Source organism: Peromyscus eremicus, chromosome 11 (assembly GCF_949786415.1).
Source record: "Peromyscus eremicus chromosome 11, PerEre_H2_v1, whole genome shotgun sequence".
NCBI lineage: Eukaryota > Metazoa > Chordata > Mammalia > Rodentia > Cricetidae > Peromyscus > Peromyscus eremicus.
The window spans coordinates 4604027-4620876 of record NC_081427.1 but is presented as its reverse complement, the minus strand read 5'-3'; the positions used below and the strand labels follow the sequence as shown (position 1 = coordinate 4620876).

At 49.5% G+C, this 16850-nt stretch overlaps 1 protein-coding gene across 1 annotated transcript in view; it reads right to left on the bottom strand.

Annotated features, from left to right (window-relative positions):
- Positions 1 to 2282: 2282 nt before the first annotated feature.
- Ube2ql1 (ubiquitin conjugating enzyme E2 Q family like 1) overlaps positions 2283 to 16850 on the bottom strand; it is a 40005-nt gene continuing 25437 nt past the window's right edge. The window contains exon 2 of the mRNA XM_059276350.1: positions 2283 to 3616. Within this exon, the coding sequence (XP_059132333.1) occupies positions 3485 to 3616 (132 nt within the window). The 3' untranslated portion in view covers positions 2283 to 3484. The remainder of the gene's footprint in view (positions 3617 to 16850) is intronic.

Sequence of the window (16850 nt, the reverse complement as noted above, 5' to 3'; positions counted from 1 at the left end):
TATGTTCATAGCAGCATTATTCATAATAGCCAGAACTTGGAAACAACCTAGATGCCCCTCAACCGAAGAATGGATAAAGAAAATGTGGTACACATACACAATGGAGTACTATTCAGCAGTGAAAAACAATGACATCATGAAATTTGCAGGCTAATGGATGGAACTAAAAAATATCATCATGAGTGAGATAACCCAGACTCAGGAAGACAAACATAGTACGTACTTACTCATAAGTGGGTACTAGATGTAAAGCAAAGGATAACCAAACTATAACCCATAGCTCCAGAGAAGCTAGCTAACAAGGAGGACCCTAAGAGGGACGCATAGATTGCCATGGGAAGGGGAAATAGATGAGATCTCCATGAGCAAACTGGGGATGAGGGGTGGGCAATGGAGTGCAGGGGATAGGGGATGAGAACATAAAGGAATGGGGTGGTCAAGCTGGAACTGGGACAGAGTGGAAAGCAATGAAAGAGATACCATGATAGAGGGAGACATCATGGGGATGGGGAGAAACCGGGTGCTAGGGAAGTTCCCAGGAATCCACAAGGGTGACCCCAGGTTAGACTACTAGCAATAGTGGAGAGGGTGCCTGAACTGGCTTACCACAGTAATCAGATTGGTGACTACCCTAACTGTCATCATAGAGCCATCATCCAGTAACTGATGGAGGCAGATGCAGAGATCCACAGCCAAGCTCCAGCCCAAGCTCCAGCAGTCCAGTCGAAGAGAGAGGAGAGGGATTCTATGAGCAAGGAGCATCAAGATCATGATGGGGACACCTACAGAGACAACCAAACCAAACTAGTGGGAACTCATGAACTTTAGAGCAACAGCTGTGGAGCCTCCATGGGATTAAACTAGGCCCTCTGCATAAGTGAGATAGTTGTGCAGCTTGGTCTGCTTAAGGGGGCCTCCTGGCAGTGGGATCAGGGTCCATCCCTGGTACATGAGCTGGCTTTTTGGAGCCCATTACCTATGGTGGGACACCTTGCACAGCCTTGAGGCAGGGGGAGGGGCTTGGACCTACCTCTACTGGATGTACCAGGCTCTGCTGACTCCACATGGGAGGCCTTACTTTCTTGGGGTGAGGGAATTGGAGGGGAAAGGCTGGAGGGGTGGGAGGAGGGAAGAGAGGGGGAATCTGTGATTGGTATGTAAAATGAATAAAACATTCCTTAATTTAAAAAAAAAGAAAAAGTGATAAGAAGCAAAGTGACGATACTGGGTATATTTGGTTGGCTCCCAGGCACACCGAGAAGAGCCAGTCTCTGGCCTTTGAGATGAGTTTTTCTGGGTCTCTAAGCACATTTGACAATGAGAAGCCCACATTGTCCAAGTAGCCAAGAAGCTGGCTCTCTCTTCACAGTTGGAAAACCAAAGTGGCACCATTTGAGCACAGCCAGTCCTACAGCCATGCTTTCTGGTAGGTTCCAGTCAGCTCCCTGGAAACATTTGAGTCAACCAGATGTTTGCAAGACTGGCTTCCTAAGATATGCTTCCGTCCTGTAAAATGTTGCCCTGACATGTGTTTTGGGATTGGAAGTGTGTGAAATAATAATAATAATAATAATAATAATAATAATAATACTTTAAATGCAGATGAAAAACTTCCAGTGGGGCTGGAGAGGTGGCTCAGTGGTTAAGAGCACTGACTGCTCTTCCAGAGGAACTGAGTTTGATTCTCAGCACCCACATGGTGGCTCACCACAGTCTGTGAGTCAAGTTCCAAAGGACTGGATGCCCTCTAGTGGTTTCTGAAGGCACCAGGCATGCATGTGGTGCACATACATATATACATACAGGCAAAACATCTATATATATTAAAAAAGGCAGATAGACAGACAGAGAAAGGAAGGAAGGGAGGAAAGGAGAAAGGAAGGAAGGAAGGAGGAAGGGAGGGAAGGAGGGAGAGAGGAAGGAAGGAAGGGAGGGAGGAGGGAAGGAAAGGAGGGAAGGGGAGGGAGGGAGAGAGGAAGGGAGGGAAGAAGGAAGGGAGGAAGGGAGGGAGGGAGGGAGGGAGGGAGGAAGGGAGGGAGGAAAAAAGGGAGGGAGGGAGGGAGGGAGGGAGGGAGGAAGGGAGGGAGGAAGGGAGGGAGGGAGGGAGGGAGGGAGGAAGGGAGGGAGGAAAAAAGGGAGGGAGGAAAAAAGGGAGGGAGGGAGGAAGGGAGGGAGGAAGGGAGGGAAGGAGGGAGGGAGGGAGGGAGGGAGGGAGGGAGACTGGCTTCCAGTAGAAGGCTAGCTCACAATAATTGATCCTGGAGGCCAGGTGTCAGGTATGCATGATTTTATTTAAAATGTGTCCAATAAGATTTTCCACTTGGAATGAACATTTTACCTTTTTCCGCATGTTATCATAAACATTATCTCCTCATTTCACGGAGTTCCTTAGAAAGGTCTAGGTAATTTAACAGAAGAGCAAAATGAAAGTGTGGTGAGATTAAATAACAGGAAGTTTACACCGCAGTGAGGGTGCTCTCACCTCAACCTCAGGGACACACGAGTGACTGGTGGGTGAAGTAACAGACCGGGTCATGCAAGTCCTCCGTGTGTCACTTGGTGTCCTTTGGCAGTTCTGGTGTCTCCTGTTGCTAGCACGGAAGACAAAGTGAGTCCGATAACCTCAGCGAACGGGCAATTGTCTTTTGGTGGCTGAGAGGAGATGGACACAGACGCATTGTGGTTGGAGCATTCCCTAATGTCTGAAGAGAATGTTCCCTCTGGCCCGTCTGCTGCTCTGAGCCCCAGGGGCGTACACCTTAGGTCCTGAACCCCCCTGGTGACCGCAGCACCCCCTGCCTTTCATCCAATGGCACTGGTTGACCTGTGAACAGCAGCACAGCACAAGATAAGCAAGGGAACACATTTTAATCAGGTGGGCAGTTGTAGTTTTAAGTCAGCACTAGAACCCGGCAATGTTAAGGTTTGTGTTTTCATGAGCCAAAGGTCATAGCATGAATGAGGTCTAAATGTCATCACAGCGGACCACAGGCCACAGAAAGAAAGATATGTCTTCAAGTTATGTCGACCTGCCAGGAAGAGAAAGAGATACAGAGCACAGCGGAACAGGGGCCAGCGGGCCGGTGGTGCGCGGTGCTCCTGACTGGGGAACAAGGCCTTGCACATGGAAATGAAGTGGGCGGGGCACTGAGATGCCCGCCAGCTGCTCTGGGCTGCTGTCATGGAAAGAAGCTAAGGGCAATGGGACAGGTGGGCGGAGGGGCCGGGGGCTGGGAAACATCATCATCTCCACGTTTGTTCTAAAGTGACTTAGAGACGGTCATTTATTATGGAAACACAATCCTGAACAGTTCGCTCTTTCTCTCCGTAAACACATCAGTTCATAAATAACTTAAGTGTGTCCTTTGAGTTCGGGACACAGTTCTGGCTGGAGTAGAAAAGGGTGGAAGATGCGCAGCGGTGGGAGGAGATGGCAGGGTGGAGTGTGGACCGGCTGCTCAAGCGTCGAGGGTGCGTGCGGGCATCAGCCGTCAGACACCGGCGGGGTGACCCAGCCGTACTTCTCGTGCGTCTTCACCAAACTCTTAAAAGTTGCTTCGGCTTCCTTGCGGCTGAAGGACTTTTTTGACTTGCCGGCTTTTCTGCAGATCCGACCCTGTGTGAGAAGGAAAGGGACACCAGGTTAGAGGCTCAGCAGTGGACTTGTCTCCTGATAGGTTTGTCGAAGGTATATACGGTGGTGGGCATTTCTGATGCCAGAACAGAGGCGATGTGTTGACCACCAGCAAGGACGATGGGGACACTCTCACGGAACAGGTGGGGGGATACAGCTTTCTTTGAGAGAGAGCACAAGGGAGAGCCAGAGACTCTAAACCTTTTGGGGGTGCAGACACTTTTTTTTCCCCAAAACCATAGCCTCAGCTTTATCCAAACTGGTTCCATCTGTGAGGCTGGAAGGCAGCCTCCCTGCATCTCTGAGACACAGTTGAAGGATCCCTTAGGAGAAGAGCATCACTTCAGTCGGAAGCCTTCTCACTGGAACGCTTCAAGTGTAACTTCTGGGTTTTCTTTGATAGCCATGGAAATAAATACATTTATATATAGATGAGTATATTATGTGTTCACAATGCAATTAAAAACTAAAATTTTAAATCTAAGCTTGGAAGCAATTACTGAATTCCTGTCATTTCAAGCATTATACAGCTTGGGAGGCAGGTGGGGGTCAGAGGTCAGAACCATCTCCTCAAAAAGACTGTGTGTGTTCTGAAAGACTGCAGACTGGGTCATACAGTGGGCCAGAGAACCTGTTCCAGCTTAAAGTGTCTGAGAAGACTCAGAGAAGAAGCTGGGTGTGTCCAACCATTTGATAGGTGACAACATGTTCTCATCTACAAAGTTTACTCTTTGAAAACTATATAACTGAGTAACAAAAAGGATGCGAAAAAGTCTCATAATGTTTTCAGTAAGTTTATGCTTTCATGTTGGGTCAAATTCATAGCTATCCTCAGCCGCATGCAGCCTGAAGGCAGAGGGGTAGACATGCCGGCTAGGCCATGAGAAATGAGAAAAGAGGTGTCAGAATTGAAACGAACATATATCTGAGAGCCTGTGGTTTGTCACCAGAAGTTGGGATGGCAGTGGGCCCTTATTGGACAGCCTGCTGTGCTCTTAGTCATCCAGCCTCTTAAGTGACTGCTCACCTGAGTTGTCGCCTTCGGCCTTGTGGACATGCTCACTCCTAACCAGGGTCAAGCTTTCCTGGGGTTTAGTTTTCTCTTTGAGCAACCATGCACATGTTATACACAGATGGGGCCTGAACACCCCAAAAAGACACAACTGCCTTCCATCAGCCGGCCACCTGCCTCCGGTTGCCCATTACTTCTTGGTAATCGAACAGGTTCTGTGTATTCCTGGGGTGCTACACTGATGTCACAGTGTGACTGTGTGTGTGTACTGGGCCCTGAACTGGAGTCAGGTCTCCATACTACACCACAGCCCTGCTGCACCACCCATGCACTGAGGTGGCCTCCGCCCAGGCTGTGGGGCCAGAGGCGGGAAGCTTGCTGCAACCCTAGTGAGAGGCACTGGACTGGCCAGGGGTGCAGATCCTGGAAACCCCGAGAGTGGGAGAAGCAGCCTGTACGTGTGAGTTCAGAGCTTACACTTGTACTCCGACGGGGCCTTCCTAGTCACAAGGCAGAAATCCAGGCAGGGGTGCTCTCCACGTCCAGTGGCCCCATTTCCAGTGGTGCTCTGGCCTAACTTTTCTCTCCCTACTATCCAGGACACCTGACGCCCTTTATAAAGGCTTCCAGTCAGACCAAGTGAGCTTTCAGAGGGAACAAGAGGACCTGAGGGGAGGGGAGGGGAGGGGGCAGCTGCTGGGTGACTGTAATGATGTCCCTAAGTCTCACCAGGGTATGAGCTCCATGCTTAATTATATACTTTGACACTTTTCTGAAGGGTAGTTATACCCTGTAACAAGGGGCCACCAAGATCTAGAACTTGCACAGCGTGGCTGCGGTCAAAGTCCGAAGCTTTGGCATCAGACATGGGGGAAAGTGTTTGTGCAGGAAAGTTGGTTCATACATCCACGACGGCAGACAATTTGAGATAATGTGAGTATTTTAACCATCTCTTTTATTCCTTTGTACGGTACTGATGGCTGATGATCTGACTGAGAATTCTGAATACAAGGACCCAGACAAACAGGCTTGCAGCAGTCTTGGAATATTCAGTGGCTTTGTCACGAACATAAACTTGGCCTATTCTTTGTGAAAGTCCTAACTGTTACAAGACACAACCAACAAACCCCCAGTGGAACAAGTGGCCCTTTGTTGCCTTTTTCTCTTCCCGGGAGGATCGTGCACACAGAAGAGTCCAGTGCGAAGTCAATTTGACGGCGGCCGGAGAGAGGCTGCCAGAAGCCTGCCGCTCAGGGCCTGCTCTCCACTAAGCTGCCAGTGAGGGGCTCCCAGCCCTGCAGTGAGCACACACGGTCTGCCCGCTTCAGATTGCTGGCCGCTTCAGTGTTACACAGGTCAACATTAGATTTCAAACACAACATTTCTTTTCCCGGTTCTGCCCGTGGCTGAGTGGTTTTCACTGGTGTGCCCTGCAGTGCCATGAGACAGGGAGAGGAGACCCCCTCTCCCACACGTCCTGTGGCCACAGCTGAGTCTGTAAGGGAGTTTCCAGATTGCATTAGCTGAGTGAGTGGTAAGACTCAACCCTGAATGTGGTTGGCAACATTCCAGGAACTGGGGTCCCTGACAGTGAGAGGAGAAAGCCAACCAAGCATCCAGCACTCAACTTTCCCTGCTTCTTCACAGAGTGCAGGATGGGATGCCGCCTCACACTCCCGCTGGTGTGACGACTTCCCTGTGGTGACAGACTGTACCCTGGATCTGCCAGCCCAGACAAACCCGCCTTTCCTTAAGTTCTGTTCGCCAGAACTTTGGTAGCGGCAGCAAGAACAGTTAACCAAGCACTTGTTACAGATTCACCGAGACAAGAAAAGGAACAGGAAACACTGAGGATTGTGAAGGAGATACAATAAAGGACTGTCTGCCTTATCCTCAGGGCATCCATCTCCCCAGTCTGTTTCCATATAACAGATATTTCTTTTGAATAACTCTCATTTCTTCTCAACTATCTTTACTTGCATTTCACGAGGGAAGACTTGGATGAGACACTCTTGGCCCTTCACTAGGAGAGTTTGGTGACATCCTCCAGAGTCTATGACAACATTCGTGGTGTTCCTTCTCTCTCCGGAGCTGCAGGTTGTTAAGGTGGTGCCAGGGAAACACAGTGTTTGCCTCCTCAGCCTTTAGGGGCTCAGGCAGACAGTGATGAAAAAAAGGTTAATGAGAACACAGGAGCGGGACCTGCACCCGAGAAACAAAACCGCTAGGTGTGCCTTTGGTTTGATCTTGCTTTGCTGGAGGCTTTAAAAAATATAGATGTGAGCGGGGCGGTGGCAGTGGTGCACCCCTCTAATCCCAGCACCCGGGAGACAGAACCAGGCTGATCTCTGTGAGTTCGAGGCCAGCCTGGTCTACAGAGTGAGATCTAGGACAGGCACCAAAAACTATCCAGAGAAACCCTGTCTCGGGAAAAAAAAAGTGTGTGAGTGTGTGAGTGTGTGTGTGTGTGTGTGTGTGTGTGTGTGTGTGTGTGTACACGTGCCTGTGCAGAAGCCAGAGGTCAAACTCGGGTGTCATTTCTCAGGTACCACCCACCTCACATGTTGATATATGATTTCTCACTTTATCTGGAACTGGCTGATGAGGCTGAGCTGGCTGGTGAGTCCGAGCCATCTTCCCGTCTTTGCTTCCCCAGTACTAGGATTATAAGCATACTCCACCATGCTTTTTCTACATGGCTTCTGGATGTCAGGCTCAGGGTCTTAGGCTCACACATCCAACACTTCACCTACCAGGCTCTGGCTTTTGGAGGTGGGAGGGCAGCCATGTGATGAAACACGAAGACATTCCCACGCAGTCAACAGGCTAATAGGTGGGTCCAAAGACAGGTTCTCTAACTCTGCACAGTTCCCACTGTACCCACCTACACACTGACCCTCAGTTGCCAGGGTTACCCTCAGCTGCCTTGTGGCCTCATTCATTCAGTGTGTTGGGCACTGGGTTAAAGAAGAAAGTGATGCCACCTTTAGGAGCTTTGGGACCGTCATCTGGACACGATGAGGGTGGAGGTGTGTTGTGGCTTCGTTGGCGCTGCGACACTGGGGCTGGATGAATCTGCTGTGAGTTATTCTGTACAGAGTAGGTGTAAGCATCAACCTGGCCTCATCCCACTAGGTGCTCCGTACGACAGTGTTCTTAACCAGACAATGTCAGATGTCCTGGAAGAACGTTCACTACCAACTGATATGTGGCTTAGGGACAAGAAAAGGGGCCTGGGCCCATCCTTACTGTTCATCAGCTACATGTAGCCATGTTTCTGGACTGGGAGCAATGCTGGCCGCTGGACTGAGCCAGATTCTAAACGTCTTCCAGCCCAGCTCAGGAAAGAAGAAAGGAAGGAGAGAGCACCGAGAAAAGGTGTGGGGCTGGAGAGATGGCTCAGCCGTTCAAGGCTAGGCTCATAACCAAAAATATAAGAGAAAAGGTGTGACGATGCCTGTGTCCCCAGAGATTTTTGTTGGTGGTGCTGGAATTAGCTTTGAAATGCAGCCCTAAGTAAAGGCTTGAAATAGACTGCTGTACTCTGGGAGCCACGGGCAGATGCTCTGTGGGCTTACATATGGAATTTTTAGGCTGCGTGGTGCACGCACGCACGCACGCACGCACGCACACATGTGTATGCTTACGCATGCGTACGCACACCGAGTGGGGGAGGAGTAGAATCAGCCGATTTGCTGGTAAGTCCTTATCCCAGCCCTCCCTCCACACATGCACGCCAGGACAAGTTAGCAGCTCTCGGTTTTGTTGTCTGTAAAAGAAGCATCACATCATTATCAGAAGACACCGGGTTTCCAAAAAGATTCAAGTGCAAAGTGGGGGATGGGTTTTCACTGTCAAGTCGCCGTGCCGTCCACGTCCTTTAAGGTCACGTCAGTTTGCCTCCTTTCGAAACAGTCATAGAAACTCTGTCTTTTAAAGTGGAAATTATGACTTAGGTTATTTGTTTGCATTATGTTATCTAATTTCTCAGACTTTTCGTGTCTATTGTAACTATTTGATGTGAACACCTCAGTTCTGTATTGCTCACTTCCATAGGTTTTTATCTATAAATAACCCTGTTTGGTATTTGTGCTCCCTTTGTCTGTGGGTTTTGAGTGCACATTAATGTTTCCAGATTCCTTCTGTAGAATTTCCGGGCTCCTGAGCATTTTTTTCTGAACCCTAATTCCAGAGCTGAGCCTTCCTTTCAAACCCTTTAGAAGTGTAATTGCTGGTTTCTGGCATCCAGGAACCATGTGCTTCAGCACAGTTTCCAAGCCTGGGTAGCTCTTCCCCAGGCTTCCTCTCTGTCACATGACTCCCTGGGGAGATGCATAAACCTCACCGGCTCCTGGCTTGAAGGAAAACGGGACACCCAGTGCTTAGAAACTTGAAAGGAGGTCTACCGCAGGCAGACTTTCTTTTAAGGTTGGAAATTCAAAGCAAATCCTCAGCAAAACCCATTTGTAAGTTTCCAAAGGGGCAGGCAAGATACAACACAGATAAGACAGTGTCCAAGAAACCAGCTGCTCAGTCACAGCAAAGGACACTTAAACCACAGGAAAGAGACCGTTCTGGATGGGGTAAACTGAGGCATCAGATGGAAGGGCTTGGAGCACATGCAGCTGTTAGCATGACCTGAGTATGTGTGCATGCATGTGTGAGTGCATGTATGTCACTCATACACATGAGTATCTGTAAATGCACACGTGTGTGTGTCAATGTGCACAGGCACATAGCTTATCATAGGCGAGTCTGTGCAAGTGGAACACTGTAGTGGTGGCTTCCAAACTGTGGGGACAAATAAGTTCCCTGAAGGGATATGACCACTGCTTAGAGCCCACCAGTGACTTCAAGGCCAGCTTCTTGCTGAACAGAGGGAGCCCCAGGCTGCATGGATCAGTCTGGAGGTCAGTCAGTTCTGTGTCCAGGCCCAGGCTTAGTCACCCTTTCCAGCTGCAATCAACACTGAGGGTCAGGAGGACAGAGACCGAGGGGCCTGAGATGGTGGGCGCATGCGCTTGGTGCAAACGTACTGCTTTGGAATGCCAGTGGGGGTTGTCTGAAGTGAAAATCCCGGATTGCTGCCTCCCCTCACGTCTCTGGAGGACGGTCTCAGACCCCCAGTTACTGGTGAACAGCTGCTTTCTGGCTGTTTTCACATGGGCCATTTCATCAGATCCTCAGGACTTGTATGGAGCCAGATATTCTATTCCTCGATTTCTAAAGGTTACAGAAGCGCCTGGTCTGCTGAGACTGGGGGCCCTGTACCCTAGGAGACCTTGACAAGACCCAGGGAAGAGCATCATGGTCAGGGCCTCTGGAGGGGCCCAGGACACGTCAGGGAGGAGGGCTTCCTGGAAAGGCTGGAGGAAGACTTACTGAGCATGATGGGGACCCGGAGCATTCCAGTGACCCTGTTACTGGTGATTCCTGTCAGCCCATCTGCTCAGTTCCAATCCCCAGCACCTGGGCTTCAGGTTTCTGTGTTCTCAGATGGGGTTTCATCAAAAAGTTTCTGCCAAGTGTGGCTCAGGATTCCTTTCATAGACACCCTGTAACAGATTCATTTAAACCTCTCTCTGGCATGGATGCTCCAGACCATTTGAAATCTGAAGCAGTTGATATCCAAAGCATTTTGGGTAAGAATAGTCACATGTTTTCAGAGGATGTAACTCTGCACACAAAAGGGGGCAGTGGGTAGAGAGTGACCTCCCTCCATGTCCCAGTAGCATCTAATCCCAGTGGGATGCAGTGTGTCAGGCCCGGAGGAGCACAAGGTTAGACAGAACACTGGGTCAGGCTGTCTTGCGCATGAGTTTCCGGGGAGGTGGTTCAGTGGGCTTGGGGCTTAGGTCAGCTTAGCTACGGTCACGGTGCAGAGAAGGAGGGTGAAGGTCTGGCAGCGGCAACACTGTGTCCGTCCAACAAGACATATGTGGGCAGGACTTGGGGGAGAGATCAGTGAGGACAGGCTACCAGAGTAGCTTAAGGAGAAAGCAGGTTTCCAGGACGAGGTGCTAAGTCTGTGCTGGCTGGGTTTGGGATGGACATCAGAACTCCAGGCTGAAGGGGTAGGGATGGTGGGCTTGGCTCTCTCATCAAGGAATCTAAACAATTGTGAAGAGGGTGCACAGGACAGATGGGAGGGAGGGATGGGGCCTGCCTCCACTCTCTCGTGGACCATAAGCCTCTCAGAAGTCACTCTTGCCTGGCCCCAGTGCTCTCCTTGTCCTGTGTGTCAATAACCACGATAGGGATGAACTTCTGTGGTCCACGGAGAGAGCAAGTGAGGACACACGTGTGGCCCCAAATCACCCACAGCGCCAGCTCTTAAGGAGTCTTAAATGTGTGAAGGTGTTTGGATGTGAAATGTCCCCTACAAGCCCATGCATTTGGACACTTGTCCCTAGACTGGGGTGCTGTTTCAAGAGGCTGTGGAATAGGTAGGAAGTGGGTTGAGCTGGAGGAAGTAGATGGTTGGGGGCAAGCCCTAAGGCTGTTCTGGATCAAGGTCTGTTTCTGCTGAGATGCTCCCTCCTCCACGGAGCTGCTCTGCCTGTCTTTTCCACCATGATGGACTTCATCACCTCCATCTGAGAGCCAGAATCAATCCTTACACCCCCAAGTGGCTTCTGATGTCAGGTATCTGATCAGAGAGACGAGAAAAGTTTAACCAATGCAGACGGCTACTTGAGAACTCTCTTACTTTTATGTTTTAGTAGTTGCTGCTTTGAGGAAGAAATATGTTTCTTTAACAGAAAGAGCAGCTTATCCATAAAGGAATCCTAAGCGAGCAGTCCAAAAGTCCCCAGGAACCGGTCAAGTAACTGGAGTCTGAAGAGTCTCCAGTGGCTGCTAGAGACATTGGGAAGGCAAATGCATGGGGCTTCTACTCCTCAGGTGGCAAGCCTGGTGAAGGGAGCCTCCAGCTGAAATAGTAAGTATAGGAAATAATGAACAAATGAGTGAATGAATGCAATGGGCAGATTAAGATCCCCGTGATGGGAGGATAATAGACCATTTTTGTAAGAATCTGACTCTTCGGTTCAAGGTAGGAGAAGAAGATCTCAATGCAGGCCACTCCACTCAAGAGGAAATGTTTCCTCACAGAGAAATCATACAGAACAACAGATTGTTTAACCCAGTCCCAAATATTTTCCCAATTCTTAAGCCGTTTATGGATTCAGGTACACTGTTAATTTTGTGAAGCCTCTTGGATGGAGAAACTATCGTTGGTTTTGTGTACATTTTGATGGTGTTGACCGAGAAGCTTTTAAAGTGAAGGCACTTTAATTAACAATGCCATAAAAATCCCCCAGCCGCTGGCAATGCCAAAGGCATACTTCACAGATTCTCACAAACACAGAACATCATTTTCCTCTCCAGCCTAAAGAAAGTTCTAGCAATTGTTGAGTCTGCATTGAAACAGATGGTATTTTGTTGGAAGAATCAAGCACAGAAAAAGCAACATTTCTGCTAAAAATGTGCATGATATCAGATGATCATTTTAAAGTTGCTGTTTTGAGACTCACTAGCACATTTCTGCTTGAGCGTTCAGGTCCTCGGGGTGGGGTCCAGTAGAGTTTATCCTACCACAGTGGAGAGACAGCAAGACTTGAGTGAAGGGAGACATGACCCACCGTGTGCCAGACACGGTTCTCAGGCTGGAGCAGTCCTCACATGAGATATGCCAGGACACCCTAGCAGTTGGGCTCAGTGACCTTCTATACATGTGAAGTAACCGAGACACAGAAAGATCATTGAGGCACTTAAAGTCACAAAACTTGGAACACCCCAGCCAGATTCTCACAAAGGAATCTTTGGCTGTGAAGTTAGGGTGACCCATAAACAGAGGACAAGCAAGGCAGTGACCCCCCCATTCCCCACAAATTTCCTGTCTTGGCTTCTCTGTGACTCTCTCCCCAGGGAGCTCTCTCCTGCTATTGATAACCCCCCTTTGAGTCTAGAACTCCAGGCCTGTGCCTCATTATTGCCACTATGCATAAACCTCCAGTTTGCCACGGCGATCACCCTGCCTTGATGGACACTTCTGGCCTTCCCCGTCTTCCCAGAGATTTGATCTGTTCACGTTACCTGCTCTAGCTTCCTTCCTGTTACTACGATAAAACACTGTTCAAAAGCAACCTAGGGGAGGAAATGGTTTATTTGGCTCACACTTCCAGGTCATACTCCGTCGCTGAGGGGAGTCAGGGCATGAACACAAGCAAGAACTTGAAGCAGAAACCACGAGGGGGAACACTGCTGACTAGCTTGTTCTCGGGCTCATGCATAGCCAGCTCTTTTATAGGGGCCAGGACTGCTTGCCCAGGAAATGACGATGCCACAGTGGGCAGTACTCTGCTGCATTAATTCACAGTCAAAATGTGTCTCCACAGACCAGCCTGGTAGAGATAGTTCCTCAGTGGAGACTTTTCAGGTGACTCTAGGCTGCACTGAGTGGTAGTTAACACAGTATGAGGGCAGTCCTATTCCAAGATAAGGAGCAATTGGCACTGTTCTGAATCATTATTTTTGTGCTGTGCTAGGAATTGAACCTAGGGCCTCATACATGCTGGGCAAGCACTCTACAGTTGAGCTATGTTCCTGTCCATGGGCAGATTGAGCTGCATGTATCTCAGTCTAGCCCCCAAACTCAAATGAAGTAAGGAATGACCCTGACTGATCTTCCTGCCTCCACCTCCCTAGTGCTGGGACTACAGGCATGCACTGCCACATTCGGCTTATGGATTCTGGAGGTGAGAACCCAGGCCTTGTGTGTGACAGGCAAGCACTCTACCAGCTGAGCAAGATTCCCAGCCCTCTTCATTTCTTTTAGATACTGCGTTACATGGGCCACCCTGGGATACACAGCCAACCCTGTGTCTTTTCTTTTACAGTTCTCTGTTCTGTATGGGCAGTTATGAAAATATCCTCATATGCCCACCTCATTTCATGGGTAGACCTACAGACTGTGCTACATTGGTGTTCTGCACTAAACATCTCATGCCAGGTCTTCGCCCCATGAGAGTGTATCCACGTTATCACTGCTCTCAGCAACGCTTCTGGTCCCCTAGTCTAAGATGACTCTGTCTGATGGTGACTTTCAAGGAACAAAGATGCTTCCCCAGCCAATTTGGCCTCTCGCTTCAGACCCTGGCCCGCTTTCTTCCCTACCTGCAGATTTTACGTCTCCGTTCTCCATCTCCTTGGGACACATTTAGAAAATAGAATCAAGCGTCCATCCGCCAGCACCACAGAGGTCTGCACCCATCCGTTCTTACTCCTCTTCTGTTGGGGCTGGGGACAACTTTGCTCATTCCAGTCTGGGGCCACCCACCCGCGGCAAGCCCACAATGTCATGAATGTCTCCATCTGTTCTTGCAGTCCTTGTCCCACCCAGGGGCTTTCCTAGGGTGTCACATAAAAATGGATGGACCCACGGCTAGCCACACTGAGGAAGAGGTTATACCATCTCTGTCTCCAGGGAGGACATATCCCCGTGGGATATACACAGCTGAGCAGATGGTTTCCAGAGAGACACATGTGATCAAAGTTACTCACCCTTCACACTTCCTGCCTTCTGCCCTTTCCCTACAGAAAGCCGGACACTGACAAGGCTCACTCTTCCCCACGTAGGACTATGCTTGTCTGTGACCCCAGACTCTTGTTGACTTGATCACTCTCCACCATCAAGCCATTGGAACACTTCCTTATTTCACAGCTCCTGCTATTGGGTTTCCTCAGCACAGACGATAGGCAATGCCTTTGAAGAGAAACCCCTCCCAAACGAGGGGGACCAAGATGGTACTAGATAATGTGATAGCAGAGTGCCAGAGGATTGGTGTGCGCGAAGAGAGGGCAACCACGCTCTGATGTCTGCCCCTGCTCGCAGAACGTCGTGATTTGGAGGAAAATTGTTTGTTCTAGAAAAAAATGCACTAAGAAGGAGAACGGGATTTCTCAGGCAGCAGGGCAGCCTGGAATTCACTCCGCAGATGGTTTTTAACCTTGAGGCGCGGGTCTCCCTTTGCACTTGCTGTGGCATTTCACGGCTGTAGTCTGTTCTGTCAGCAACAGGACTTGTAACGACAGAGAAAGTTCACATTGCATATCACAGCACCCGCGTTTGCAGATGGGGAAAGAGTTGTGGCATTAAACAAATAAAACTCACTTGGGGTATGTTTTCTGGAAAATTCAAATGAGAAAATGTTATGATTTGGGCACACACCAGATAAAATACACACTTCTCTTTTAGAATAATTTGATCTTGGCATACAAACACAACAATGAGACTATATGGACATTTATTTCATGTATTTTTACCAAATGTGTCCCTGAGGACAGGAAGTTGAATTTCAGCCATTACACATATCCACACACTTGTTGGGCAGAAGCCCACCAGGTATTGTGACACAGTTTGTAGGGACAGAGCATGGTGTCCCAGGTGTGGCTTTTTCAGACAGCATCAGGTGAAGACTGAACGCATGTTGCGGGGAAGAGTTGAGCCTCAGGGAAGAACAGTGAATGTTGGGAAGTCTCTATAGAGCCGCCCCACACTCTATCAACAGTCCACTTGGTCCTTAGTTTACCACCGTGTTTAGGGACGTGACATTTACAGCTTCAGTCTCCACCACTTATCCAAATGCCACTCCATCCAGACATGTCACCAGGTCACTCTCCTTGTCTCAGAGTGGACATCTTTTAAGATCCAAACGATCAACTTTCTTCCCAAAGTGTCTCCTTTTAATGCTTCACGGTAAAAGAAGCTGCAGCAACTTCCATGGAGCTGTTTCTGTAAAGTCTGCAATGTCACCCTGCGCCTGGTGGAGTACTCCATCTTCTGGGCAAGAGTGCATGGCCGGTGCAGCCATAGCTATTCTGGGTGAGGGACACAGGGTGGCTTCTGTAGGCATTCCCTTCTGTCCCTCACAATGACAACAAGTTGCTACAGGTCTACTTTAGCATGGAGGGCTGGGCTTCAGGGCGACTGTGGAGAATTTTTACCATGGCTGAATTCACAGTGTCCTTGCAGTGTCTGTGTCTACATCAGCAGGACCCAGAGGAAATCATGGCCAGGGCTGAGCTCAGGTGGTGGAGTTCAGGGAGTCTGAGTAGGTATGTGAAGGTGGACAGTCTGAGGCAACATTGTGGTTATTACTGCCTCTTTGGAGGGATGTGGGTGACTGCGTGGGTGTGGGCATGAGAGGTGGATCCACCTTGATGCCCTTGATGCCCCAGAAGAGCCTAAATTGTCAAAGATCTAGAAACTTCAGCATCAACGCTGACCACTGCTCTAAGGGCTTAGATGTGTGGCTACCTTAGGTAGACTCTGGTGGGGGTGGGGTTTGTAATTCTTGGGGTTGGCGGGGATCACTGGTTTACTTATTGATAGCGGGGAGTGTCTAACAAGGACAAGTGAGGTGAGGATCACAAAGGCCAACTATGTTTTCCTGCTGCGAAAACTGTCATTAGCAAGTGGGCTGAAGGCAATCCCATCCCCTAAAGGGACAGAAGAGTGTTGTCACAAACATGTTTTGGTTCACAGGTACTTCTGTCCCCTGCAGCCCTTTCTCCCAAACAAGCTGAGCTAAGGAGCACACTTGTCGGAGGCCTCTGCCCTTGGCCTTGAACCCCGCACCTAGACTACACTGCTCACCAGCCCATTTCCCTAATGAGCAAGCACAGCAGTGTCCTATCTGAGGCAGCAGGAATTCAGCCACTCTGTGACCCAGCGGGCAAGCTCCAAACCCCGTCTTAAAGCTGATGCCTCCCCCTGTGGAAAATTGGACCTTTAGGCCCTGAGAAACTTTTAATGACCAAACTCCCTACAAGAAGCCTTAAGCATTGGATACATTTGCCCCCAGAGCACCCTCTGGATTGTTTTGTGCAGTGTCTGCTAATGAGGCGCTAATGAGGTGGCAGGCTGTAGGTGCAGAAGCAAGCATCCACTCCACAGGAGTGAAGGCTCCCCTCCCTGCCAGGACTCAGGCTGCAAGGAAGAGGGGGAGCCCCTGGAGTCCCAATCCCTAGGATCCTAGCTGCTTCAGCACACTGTTCAAAGGCCCCAAAGGGCTCATTTTGAGTCATTTAAGTGGGTGTGATGCACTTAACACGAGTCATCTCCATACACTTTACAGAATCACTCTATTTCCAAAAGCCTGCTCCATGGCAGGCCTGGCTGTGAAATCCAGCAACCACCAA